This window comes from Megascapheus bottae, chromosome 1 (genome assembly GCF_031878675.1).
Source record: "Megascapheus bottae isolate mThoBot1 chromosome 1, mThoBot2.hap1, whole genome shotgun sequence".
Taxonomy (NCBI): domain Eukaryota; kingdom Metazoa; phylum Chordata; class Mammalia; order Rodentia; family Geomyidae; genus Megascapheus; species Megascapheus bottae.
Genome location: NC_143509.1, coordinates 58,190,148 through 58,203,222, shown reverse-complemented (window position 1 = coordinate 58,203,222; position 13,075 = coordinate 58,190,148). Strand labels below are relative to the sequence as shown.

The window sequence follows — 13,075 nt, the reverse complement described above, 5'->3', positions numbered from 1 at the left end:
CTGTCTTTGGACTTTCTCAAGGCTAGAGCTCTACCACTTAAGCATCAGCACCACTTCTGGTTTTTTTCTATGTATTTAGTACTGAGGAATTGAACCTGGGTCTTTGTGCATGTTAGGGAAGTACTCTACCACTAGGCCAAACTCCCAGCCCCCGGATAGAATTTCTTTACTATGCTTTATCCCCATGGGGGTCCAGCAGCTAAGGCTAGGCTACTCACAGCTACTCCTACAGTAACCCCAACCGTTCTCTTGCCTCACTATGTAAGCACAGGTACATTTAAGCACCTGTGCACAGGTAAAAAAATCACACACTTATACACATTCATATACCCAACTTATCATTCTGAAAATAACTTTATTATTTTACAGTAGTTCAGGAAAGTTACTGTAACACAGATTTAATCACCACAAACCAAAGATTTAGAGCAGATCAGTTAGCCCACCAGTCCTCTCTCATCCTTAGGTGGTGTAATGGAAAAACAACTGGCAAGGGGAAGAAATGGAAAACAGGCACAGTGGAGTTTACTCTCAGCTCTTGCTCTCAGGTCTGGATTTGTTTTCTCTAAATTCTTCCATTTGCTTAGCCCTCTGCTCCCACAGAGGGTAGGAACTATGGAGTGAGAAGCCAGAATAAACTACTGCCAGTAGTGTAGTAGCTCAGTACTTCCTCAGGCCAGGAGCTGCAGTGTGGTCATCAGATCAGTCAGGGTCAATGCCCCCACCTGGACTGGCTCCTGCTAGCTTCTGTCACTGACTCAGAATATACATGGAGGTATACCCATGAATCTGACTGCTGCAGTCCATAGCTAGTTCTTCCTGTCTTCTCAGAGACAGGACAGGCACCAGGTACTTAATAACTTAGCTTCCTTGTGGTCCAAAGCATATGCCAATGGTGTCCTGTCTTTACAGTCCAAGACCCAAAACTCTCTGGGGGCAGTAAGAACAGAAAGCAACACTCTACCCTTCCCTGGGGTCCAACAGTTAAACCCTCAAAGAGATCCAGTTCCCATCCTCTGAAAGGAACCTGGACACACATCCTATGAGGTGATGTGTTCATTCCCCACAACTGGTTACCCTCCTTCAGGAGCAGGAGAAAATATAAGCCGTGAGGCAAGGAAAGTATATTCATCAAAATGATACTGAACTTCAGATTGTTGATTTATTGGAACCATCCTCCTGGCTTGGCAGAAACATGTTTCAGTACCTTACAGGACTGTTGGGAGCCAGAGTGGAATCAAACTGTACCTTGACTTGCATCAGACCATGGCTTTATTGTCTTATTGTTTTCTGGCCCTATTCTATGTAAATGACCTGAGAATTACCATATGAATGTAACACCTGGAGGTTCCCGGGTCTGGAGGAGGGAGGAAGCGGGAGTGAAAAATAAACGCGGCAGTCTTTGCCTGCACTGCGGACATCCCGGACCCGGTGTGTCTGTCTCTCTTCTTTTTCTTCCTAGTCCTTGTCCCCTATTTCAGGAACCCCAATCTGCGAACCCTGGTTTGCTGCCGGTTGGCCCCGGCACTTCATGATGAAGCAGAAGCATGGACAATGATCAATGCATTTCAGCTTACCAAAAGACATGCAACTAGAACAGAAATCACTAATAAAATTATGTGCCCAGCTTGGCAATGATGGCTCATACCTATAATCTATTCAGGAAGCTGGGATGTGAGGATGTGGCTCAAAGCCTGCCTGAGCAGAAAAGTTTGTGAGACTCTTATCTCAGAGCATGCCTTAGTGCAGGAGAGTACTTATTATGGGGCCAACCGGCAGCAAACCAGGGTTCGCAGATTGGGGTTCCTGAAATAGGGGACAAGGACTAGGAAGAAAAAGAAGAGAGACAGACACACCGGGTCCGGGATGTCCGCAGTGCAGGCAAAGACTGCCTCGTTTATTTTTCACTCCCGCTTCGTCTGTCCTCCAGACCTCGGGAACCTCCAGGTGTTACATTCATATGGTAATTCTCAGGTCATTTACATAGAATAGGGCCAGAAAACAATAAGACAATAAAGCCATGGTCTGATGCAAGTCAAGGTACAGTTTGATTCCACTCTGGCTCCCAACACAGGACCATAAAAGATGAGGACCTGCAGAATCTGAACAGATGCTGGGCTCAGCAAAGCAACTGTGAGGCTTCTCAAATTCGCAGAAGTGTTCAGGGATTGGGCAGTCAGTAGAAGACAGCAGACTTGATAGGCCTGGCAGCTTGAGCCTGTCCTCACAGCAGCTTATTTTTGCAGGCACTTTCCATGGAAAGCTGGAGAAGATGACCTGTACATGGGAAGACTGTTCTACTGGAATCGACAGTTCTGACATTCGATGTAAGGGAATTCCAAGTTCTGAGAGGTGTGGTCCAAATGGTGACAGCTAAGTTTATAGATGACCGGTGAAACACAGAATGAGGAGGACATGAACCATTATAAAGTAGATGGCCGCCAGCATTGGCACTCGGGTCCGGGAATGGCAGAGAGAACGCAGGACTCGTTTCCATCCAGCACCACTCCGGGTCTGAAAGGAAGGTCTGGATGTCAGCATTTCACCCATGAGGATGTGTCCCCTTCCCTCTTGATAACCCTATATTTAAGCAAAGCTCATTTCACTAGCGTAAAAGAAAGGATTCATGGGGATTCTAGAGTCAACTGCACAATTCAATCAGGTTCTTCCATTCTTCTGCACCCTCCCAGTGTAAGATTCATCACAGCTCTAAGGCCAGGCTTCTGTAGTATGCTTCACCTAATTCTACGCCCAGAACCTTCTCTGTGTCTTTCCCCTCTTACCCTTCGACAGCTGCTGCTTGTCAGATCCATTAACAGTGCCTGCTCCTGAGTGCCACAGGAGCCAATGAGAGGAGTTCGGGAAGAGTCCCAGTCGTGCTCCAACCTGTGTTGAGAAAGAGGAGAGGCACAGCATGGGTTCCCAGCAGGGTGGGGTGGTGATCAGTGGACATCTACTCATTGCCTTAGCCAGAAACTGCCTAGTATTTATGAGATACAGGCTTGGGCGTGTCACACACAGGTAGGTAATCTTCAGGTTTGGAGGCTGGTGTAGGGACTTATGCATGGGTGTATAATCAGAAAACAGTGGAGCCAAATTTAGTATCTCATTTGTCTTTATGGCTCATCTTTTTTTCCACTATACCACATATGACTCAGAGAAATTCACTATTTTAATTAGTAGTAATAGTAGTGTTATTCTGGTTTTTTGAAAGAAAATTTTTGTTGCCTAGGCTGGCCTCAAATCCATGATACTAATGCCTCAGTCACCTGAGTGCTATTTTTTTTTTTAAAGAAGATAATAGGCAAAAACACACACAAGAAAAGTTTCTGTAGGATTTTTTTTTTTTTGTCCTGGAGCTTGAACTCCGCCTGGGCACTGACTGTCCCTAAGGTTCTTTTACTCAAGGCTAGCACTCTGCCACTTGAGCCACAGCACCATTTCCAGCTTTTTTTGTGCTTATGTGGCTCTGAGAAATCGAACCCCGGGCTTCTTGCATGCTAGGCAAGCACTCTACCTATAAGCCACACTCCCAGCCCTTCTGTAGGATTCTTCAAATGAAACTGAACTGACAGCCTGTTGTCTGATGCTTTACTTTTTACTAATTTGCTTATTTCATATTAGAAACTTTCCATTTAATGAAGAAACAGTCATTTCTAATGTTCCTTCAATAGACTCTAACACAATAAGAAATAAGGCAAGGGCATATCTGATCAAGTATTTGCCTACAGGGATGTATTTTTTAATTGTAGTGGAGAGGATGGACTGTCCAAGATCTTCTCTCTTCTTCATATTTACTCTTCCTGGATGGATCTCTGAATCTCTAGGCTTCTTCTCTTTGTTGGTCACTATCTTTTCTCCAGGAGAAAAGGAATCTCTTAATCTGACCATGAAACTAGAAAGAGAACTTGAGCATGCACAGTCTAGCTTTCTCCCACCAGCTTTCCTTCAAGTACTAGGTTGCTTGCATAATACAGCTGCTTTTTTTTTTTTTTTTGCCAGTCCTGGGCTTGAGCTCAGGGCCTGAGCACTGTCCGTGGACTTTCTCAAGGCTAGAGCTCTACCACTTGAGCCTTAGCACCACTTCCAGCTTTTTTTTTCTATGTATGCGATACCAAGGAATCGAACCCAGGTCTTCGTTCATGCTAGGCAAGCACTCAACCACTAGGCAAACTCTTGGCTCCCATCTGTTAGGCTGAGGAAGATAAATGTCTGCAGGCACTGATGAGGCAAACAGTACTGGTTCCATTCAAACTACAAGAGCAGTGCAAACACAGTACCTGGCCAAGGTACACAGCACGTAAGTAGCTAGCTATTGGAATTTCTATTGTGCAACCAGAAAGAATTATGAAGCAGCTAAGCTTGGCTTAAGACAGCTCAGCCACAGGCTCTAAGTCACCCTGCCCTTCACAGTCTCCAGCTGGTGCAGGCCAGGCTAATGACACTTGTAGGGATTAACTTCTGCTCCCCAAGGACCTGGTTTCACAAGTCTAAACTAATTCACAGCAAGTAGCACAGAACTGGTCACAAGTGCAGAAAACTGAAAATGCTTGGCAGGGATAAGAAGAAATATCATCAGGCTATTTTGTACTCCACCATCAAAGTACAAGACCCAAATGTGCAATGAAGATGAAAAAGGTGTGAACAAATATGCTGGATAGAGGGGAGAAGGGATGACTAAAACCATCTGCGTTCTGGGGCTGTCATCCCTGTCACCTAAGTTCTACAAGAAGGTGTTACTACTTGAAATTCATTCTCTGAGGGAAGGGACAATATATGTAGGTAGCTTCCCCCAAATGGAACGGAAGTGCCTGCTATTAATATTTCTTCCCAGCAGCGAAGCCCTTGTAACCACCCTACTGTGTCATGTACAGTGATTGTCTCCACTGCTGAGCTGGGCATAAGGAAAGGGGGATGTGTAGCCCTCGCCTTCCAAGTCTCACATAGGGCAAACTGCCCATAAGAACATTACTGTTGCCCTAGTCCAACTCTTCTGCAGGGTAAGGCATTCTCCTGGCCCAACACTGCAGCATCTGGGAAGGGAAGTTCATGTTAGCACGTATATTTGTCAAGAAATCAAAAGTTGTATTCCTTTAAAATTATCTTTATACCTTGGTGCTGGTGGCTCACACCTATAATCCTAGCTACTCACAAGGCTGAGAACTGAGAGGTTTGGAGCCTACCTGGGCAGATAAACTGGAAAACTAATTTCCAATTACTAGCAAAAAAGCTGGATGTGGAAATATGGTGCAAGTGGTAGAATGCCAACAAAAAAGCCAAACAAGGGAGAAACATCCCAAGTTTAAGGTCTTGGCATCATTCACTCTGTGTATGTGTGCGTGTGTAGTTATAAACTGCTATTTTAATCTTCCAAAGGATTTAATTTGAGGATTTCCATTGATTCAGTTCCCAGATAAGAAGTGGGATTATCATTTACTTGTCTTCTAAAGAACGGAATACTTACCTCATATAGTTATTGCCTAGATAAAATAGGGTGCATTTTCATATTCTATTTTGTATTGTATGAACAGCAGACATCATCTTCATCACCATCATCATCTCTAAGAACTACTGCTTTTGAAAGGATGGGCTTTCCTAGTGTGTTTTGCGATGAACACAAGGACTCTGAACTCACTGCAGCCTCCAATCTCATAGAATAAGATCCTTTCACTCTAGACTTGACCATGGATCTATACACAAGCTCCATTAGAAATGAAGACCTGAAGTAAACTCAGAAGTGATGAAACGAAGCAGATTCAGAAGTGAAGAAGATTGAGAAGAGGTTGCCTCCTCCTGCCTTACCGCCTGATCTGTTCCTCTGCTACAGAGAGCGCATTCTCAGCAGCCACTCTTTGGTCTCTTTCTTCTTCCAGTAGCTTCCTTAATTCATTCACTTCTTGTTTAGTATTGCACAGTTGCTGTGGGACTTCAGAAAAGCTTCAAGAGGGAAACAAACAGCATCAATAGATGCAGAACACAGTTACCAAAACCAGACTTCCTAAAGTCATAAAGCAGGAAATCTTAAAGTCACTTCCCTAAAGACCAAGTATTTTCTTAAAAGCATAGATGTATCTCTCATCTGAATATCTTGTTAATGGCGTGTGCGTGTGTGTTAGTACTAATGAATTTTTTAGTGGTACTGGAGTGTGAATCCAGGATCCTGCACTTGCTAGGGAGGTGCTCTTCCACTTAAGCCATTCTCTCAACCAGTGCTGGGGCTTTTGTTTTACAAATATGTCACACACACAAACACACTTATTGCTTATTATTTTTCCTTCCCTCACTTTTGTGAGGCCAGTAAGATAATTAGTCATTAAATCCATATGGTACATTTCAGCTCCCTGGAGATAAGCACTGACGGTCTAAGCCTGTGGTATATGCTGGGCAGCATCCTGTTTTCCTACCTTTGCTGTGGTTCTTTCACTTCCTCGGGCTCATTCTTGCGGTAAACTCCATTCTTTTCCTGGGGAGCTCCTGGAGCAACATCCATACCGGGTGGCACCTAAAAGAAGCAGCAGCTTAATAATACAGCAGTGATGAAACTGAGAAAATATAAATCTGCTTAGCATCAGAGAAAATAAGAAATCATGGAGAGGAGAGAATTTCCACTAAAGACTTAAGTCCAGATTTAGAAGTGAGTATCTCTACTCTCGTGGAATACCCAAAGGTGACTACATTAGCTTTTCCCTCAATTCTCATGCCGGAATTTTTCCTCTTATTTAAAATTTTTTTTATTATAATGTAATAGAGGGGTTGCAGTTACATTCATCAGATAGTAGATGCATTACTTCTCACACGTGAATACCCCTTCTCATGTTTTTGTTGAATTTTTCCTCTTAAAAATTGAAAGCTTCCCATGACACTATTTTTACCTCATGGGGCAGAGTATACTGAGGAATGAATTTTTCCTTCCCTTGCTTGAAAATCCCTTCTAAACCACCCTTTTCCTCCTTGGTGACATCATCATCAGTTCTCACACTACATCCTAAGAGGCAAACACAAAACAGCACTATTTGTCTCTTGGGTTCAAATCCTCCTATAGTCTTCTTTCAAAAAGCAAACCCCATACTTTCCAAGTTTCTGTGCTTCAAAAACCTGTCATCACTGTTTCCCACATGCATGGATTTATCTCCTGTCATTTCATTGATCTTTCTTCTCTTAATATCTCACTCTGTAACTGTTCTTAGTCCTTCTCATTCCATTAATGGTCTCCTCTCTCTCCTACTTCCATTACACCCCCTCACAGAAGCCTCCTCCCTGCTCTCTGTATGCTTCCTAGCCCTTTTGCCCATCTTCTTCCTGGCTCCTGACTCACCGCCTGCAGCTCCTGCACCTGTTTCTCCAAGGCTGTGCAGTGGTTAAAGAGGTTGCTGCAGTGTTGTTGGTTTTCCCGGAGAGACTGGCTGGTATTGCAGAGCTGGATGGACAGGGTGTTTTTTTCTTCCAGTAGCTGAGAGAACTGAAGCAAAGGGGAAAGTTAACTGCCAAGCACCAGTTCACTATGAGCAGTGCTCTGTGACTGTCCGGGGATTTTAGGACCTACTTTTTAATGCATCATCATGTGCACCCTTCTCAAAAGTGAGAAAATATCCATTTTTTTAGCTAAGAGAGGAAAGTAATTCTAGAGGAATACTAGGGAATACTTTTAACCTACAGAAATGGTACCTAATAAATTAACTGAAAATCTGCAAAGTAGTAAATGATAAGTAGATCTAGGCATGGGTTATCTCAGAGTTCCATGCAGTTGGAGAGAAAAAGAGCTATCACCTAAAAAAAATTCTGTATATAACAGTATCTGTGTGGAATCCATACAGAGTCGTAATTACCAAGACATTGGGATGAAAAATTATAATACATGTTAGGTGGGAAGAATATAAATCTGACTACTCCAATGTACATGTAAGAAACTGCACTAGAGCAGAAACATTCACGAAGCAGGACTCCCCTCTGTTGCATGAGCAGCAGTCAGTCTGTCTTGAGCAAGGTCACTGTCAATGTGCTATGTGCCAAAGCAACCCATGCCATTTTCACCATGTAAAAACCACAACAGTATTATTTCATGCTGCATGCAAAATTGACCTCCATTTCAATTGGATCCCTTGGAACTAGACTTTTAATTTCTCACTTGCATGCTGTCAAGTTTTAAGTTTTAGTGATGACTGACCCCTAGATATATTAATATCCACAGAGCTGACTCTCCAAAATCTCCTCTGGATACCATGCAAGGTGAGGTGTGAGAAGAAACTGAGAGATCTGATTATTTGCTCAGTATTATTTGGAGAGTCTTTTTCATAATTCTGTGAAAATAAGGAAGTTAAATCAAACTACGCTTTATAGAGAACATAGCATTTTTAGAGACATTTCAGAGAAGGGCATTTGATGCACACAGAAAGCTAGGAAAAAAAAAAAAAAGAATCCAATGCAGCCTCAGAACGCACGTAGCCAGGCTCACAGAAGGCCAGTAATAGTTACTTGTGTAATGAATGGATGAGATTAGGAAGGAGGTCTATTTTTTATTTATAGTTAAGTTCTAAAGAAAAAACAATATCTTACCTAGCAGGGATCTAAGCAGTGTTTTTCATATGTGTAAGTGGAATTATCTCAATAAAGCTGTCAAAAAATTATAGCTGTGATTTTGACCCACAACCTAGTATATAAATATAATTCATTTGAACAATAAGATCTATACTGTACTATGTAATACATATATTAAAATATATTTTATCTTTATAAAAGACATTGTTGGTATGATTTTTAACAACTCCAAAATGAAAACCCAAATGTCCTCAACAGTAGAATAGAATATGCCTGGAATGCAATACTATAAAGCAAACTGGTAGAAAAATTATACAGTACAGAATAACAGATGAATTTCACCAAATAAATAAAGCCACATCAAAGAAAAGACATGACTCTGTTCACAGGTAATTGTAAGATGGGGATGAATAGAAGGAAGAATGAATGAGTTCTGGGATGATTGGTACATGGCATGTTTGATCAGGCACTGGTTATAGACAGTGTTTTCACTGTGTGAAAATGGATCATGCCTCACTGAAGGCTCTTTGTATTTTTCTGTATGTTTTATTTCAATAAAACGTAATGTTTTTATGTCTACCAAAATAATTTCATCATTTACAAATAATTGTGTATTTCAGTTTAAAGCACTGTTTCAGGAAGACAAGTACTAAGAGGGTATCAGAGACTAATGTTCAGAGAACAAATACAAGGGATGAGATGGAATCTCACAGGAAGCAAAGGTGGACTACTGAGCTATGAAGAGTGGAACTCCTGGAAACAGCTGACTTAACTAAAAGGGGAACTAGAAAACAGCTGCTGAGTCCCTCTGAAAAACTCCCAATTTTCCCAGCAAAAGGCCTGAAATTTCACAAATTTACATCTGACCATTTTTTAAGTTATTTTTTTCTTTTCTTATTGTAATTAATAGAAGAGTTCATTATATTCACCAGATAGAAGGTGCATTACTTCACAAACATTGACACCCTTTCTCATGACATGGTCCTCACTTCCTTTCCCTCTCCCCCTGCTCATCTTGATTTCCCCCTTCCATATCCAATTTCAAATAACTAATTAAGCACATATAAAATATATCAGATAACAAGGTGAAATATTATAACAATATGAGATAACCAAGGGATAGCAAAAGAGATGAGATAACAGTACATTAAGGACAACAATCACTCATTATATAGCTTTTGTTTCCTTATCCTGGAGGTCCTTACATTTAGTGTCATACTATTTAGCCTTATGTCTCTAGATTTTGTTCTATTGTAAATCTCTGCTAGAAGACCCCAAATTTCTCCATCAAAGTGAATATTTGCCTTTCATATCTAGTGTCTATTAGTTGAATATAACATCTAATAGCAAGCACTACTGCTTTACTTCAGACTGACCTCCTTCTAATACCTTAGGCATGTTATTTAACACTTAAAACAGCTTACTGACTTATACAATTTTTGGATCATAGATCCCTGGTAAGTTTTTATGAGGAGAAATTTATATACATAGATGTACACATGACTGTGTGTAAATTGTGAGGCATTCACTACTCTCCTCAAAGCTCATCTCTGGATCCCAGTCTGACTGGGATCTCTTCTAGTTCTAGTATGCTCTATCTTCTAGGTTTCTTTGAAGAAGGCAGAGGACTAAGGTAGGAATTACTGGAGGACACTTTTAATAGTCAAAGAGCAACAGGAAGATAATGATTAATAAGAAGTAGGGTAAGCTGGATACCAGTGGCTCACACCGATAATCCTAACACTCAGGAGAGGCTGAGATCTGAGTCTTGTGGCTCAAAGCCAGCTTGGGCAAAAAAATCTGTGAGACTCTTATCTCCAATAAACTAGTCAGAAAATGCCAGAAAAGGTGCTGTGGCTCAAGTGGTAGAGCAGTAGCTTTAAGCACAAAGATCAGGTACAGCATTCAGGCCCTGAGTATAAGAACCAGGACGGGGGGAGAAAAGGGTAAAATGATGATTCAATTTAGGATAGGGAGTTGACACAGGGGAAGACAGTTTCCAAAGGTAAAATGTCTTCATTTTTACTGTATGGATTTCTCTAAATCCTCCTTAGGGATTTTCCAAGAGTAAGGAGAAGAAAATGGCTTGTCCAGTTTTCTGGAATAAGCATCCCACATTATGAGAAAGGTATATCCTTTGTACCCTAAGTTATGGTATAGGTGGAAAATGATGCAGAATAACTATTTACTTTCTTATTTCCAGACATAGAAGGAAGAGACTGAATTCCAATCTAGCATTAAGCACTTACCTTACTGTTTAATTGCTGAATCCTTAATTCTTTTTGGTGAATTTCCTTTAAGCTGTCATTGAGCTGGGTCCTTAGAAGTTCTGTCTCATAAACGAGGTTCTGTGAGCCAGGTAAAGAAGGTGGACCGTCTGGAGATACCTGCCAGGATACAAACAATGACAAAATTGCCTCTTATAATTGCTACACTTAATTCCTTCCCAACAGAAGCTCTGTCCATTTAAGAAGTTACAACATGGCTTGCCTAATGTTTGCAGATACGCACTAAACTTCTAAGAAGCTGATGCTTTCTGAGGGGTGGTTACTTGTAGGTAACCTGTAGGCACTGACCACTGCTCACCTGTCTTTGGTATTGTGTTTGGAGAGTCTGAGTCTGAGAAGACCTCAATTCCCTCATAAGATTCTGCAAATGAGCAAGCTGTTGATCTTTATCTGAGATAGCCATAAGGTATTGCTCCTTCATTCGCCTCTCATGCATTTCCCACGAATTCTTCTCCATCCTGTGGGGGGGGGGGGAGAAGATGACATAAGCACAGATGAAAATATACTATGAGACAAAGTAAAGAATTTGAAAGTTGAAATGATTTTATGAGTTCTTAGAAATAAATGCATAATCAGAGTAAAATTCATATTACAAACAGAACCATGCAGCAAGATGATGATGTAAGATTAGAAAGAGAAACAACACCTGACATTCAGTGACTTCACAAAGTTGGCATTGTCTCTGGAATCTGAACAATAAGCAAGGTTTCCATTAAAGAAAAAGTACTCAAGTTCAGGGAAAACTAAGTCAAAGGCATATAAATGTATGAGTGAATTTTGGAATTGTTGTAAGAAACTGTTTAGAGATGTAAGAACTGATGATGGAGAAAAATGAACTTAGATCATACTCTCTAAAATTAAAATCACAGAATTCTAAAAAGCTTTTTGCTCTGTAACTTTTGCAACCTTTTTGCAGTATCCTGTTAGTAAGGTGTACACCTGTTATTTGCACCTTAAAAACTTTGTACAAATGTGATAGCAGTGAACATACTGAATTGATGGTAACCATGCTAGTGACTCTTTGTAAATTGTACAGGAATTGAGGTCTGCCTAGACCCACCTCACATTCTCTGTTTTAATACAGCATCTCCCAATGTAATCTAGACAGGTCTCAAACTCAATTACTCTCTTTCCTCAACTTCTTGAGCATTACAATCACTGGTATGTGACATTGAGCCTGTGTATGCCTACTCATAAACCTTTTTTTTTTTTTTTTGCCAGTCCTGGGCTTGAGCTCAGGGCCTGAGCACAGTCCTTGGACTTTCTCAAGGCTAGAGCTCTACCACTTGAGCCTCAGCACCATTTCTGTTTTTTTTTTTTCTCTTATGTTTGTGGTACCGAGGAATTGAACCCAAGTCTTCATGCATGCATGTTAGGCAAGCACTCTACCACTAGGCCAATCTCCTGGCCCACATTTTCCTTTTTTATTGTATTTTATTGTCGAGATAATGAATAGAGGGGTTACAGTTACATTCGTCAGGTGGTGGGTACATTACTTCTCAAAACCTGATACCCCAACCCCTTCTCATGTTTCTGTCTCCCTTTCTCTCCCCCTTTCCTTCTCAGTCATCTTGTTTTCTCCCTTTCCTTCCCTATTTCAAATAAACCAGTAAGTGTGTATATAGTATACCAGAATACAAATTCAGATACAGTAACCTCATGAGATTAACCATAAAAGAGAAAAAAAAGAAAGGAGTAACTTTACATAGTACATTAAGAACAGCAATCACAAAGATAAACTTCTGGTTTGGTCAAGCAGGGATAATAAGTCACATGTACTCATTAACCTAGAGTTCGTTCTGTTTAGTCTCATCCTGTATGACCTTATGTACACAGCTTTTGAGCTACTGTGGTCCTCTGTTAGGAGAATCCTAAATGTGTATTAATTATTACAAATGAGGGAAGCCATAAAGCCTATGCTCCTTTGGGACTGGCCATCCCATTAAAAGGTGGGCTAAAGACTTAAAGAGAGACTTCTCTGAAGAGGAAATAAAAATGGCCTATAGGTATATGAAGAAATGCTCGGCATCTCTGACCATACAAGAAATGCAAATCAAAACAACTTTGAGATTCTACCTTCACTCCAATTAGAATGGCCATGTTCAAGAAACCTAGTAACAGATGCTGTATGGAGGTTCCTCAAAAGACTAAACACAAAGCTCTCCTATGACCCAGCAATTCTACTTCTTGGCATTTACTCAAATGTCCAGAAACAAGAACATACTAAAGCCACTAGCACAATGATGTTCACTGCA

The 13,075-nt window shown here is 41.0% G+C and overlaps 1 protein-coding gene across 1 annotated transcript in view; it reads right to left on the bottom strand.

Moving 5' to 3' along the window:
- Nucleotides 1-1,815: 1,815 nt before the first annotated feature.
- Golgb1 (golgin B1) overlaps nucleotides 1,816-13,075 on the bottom strand; it is a 56,235-nt gene continuing 44,975 nt past the window's right edge. The window contains exons 16-22 of the mRNA XM_090345504.1: nucleotides 11,119-11,278; nucleotides 10,782-10,919; nucleotides 7,313-7,456; nucleotides 6,402-6,499; nucleotides 5,800-5,934; nucleotides 2,781-2,883; nucleotides 1,816-2,511 (exon numbers count right to left, since the gene is read on the bottom strand). Of these exons, the coding sequence (XP_090201630.1) occupies nucleotides 2,377-2,511; nucleotides 2,781-2,883; nucleotides 5,800-5,934; nucleotides 6,402-6,499; nucleotides 7,313-7,456; nucleotides 10,782-10,919; nucleotides 11,119-11,278 (913 nt within the window). The 3' untranslated portion in view covers nucleotides 1,816-2,376. The remainder of the gene's footprint in view (nucleotides 2,512-2,780; nucleotides 2,884-5,799; nucleotides 5,935-6,401; nucleotides 6,500-7,312; nucleotides 7,457-10,781; nucleotides 10,920-11,118; nucleotides 11,279-13,075) is intronic.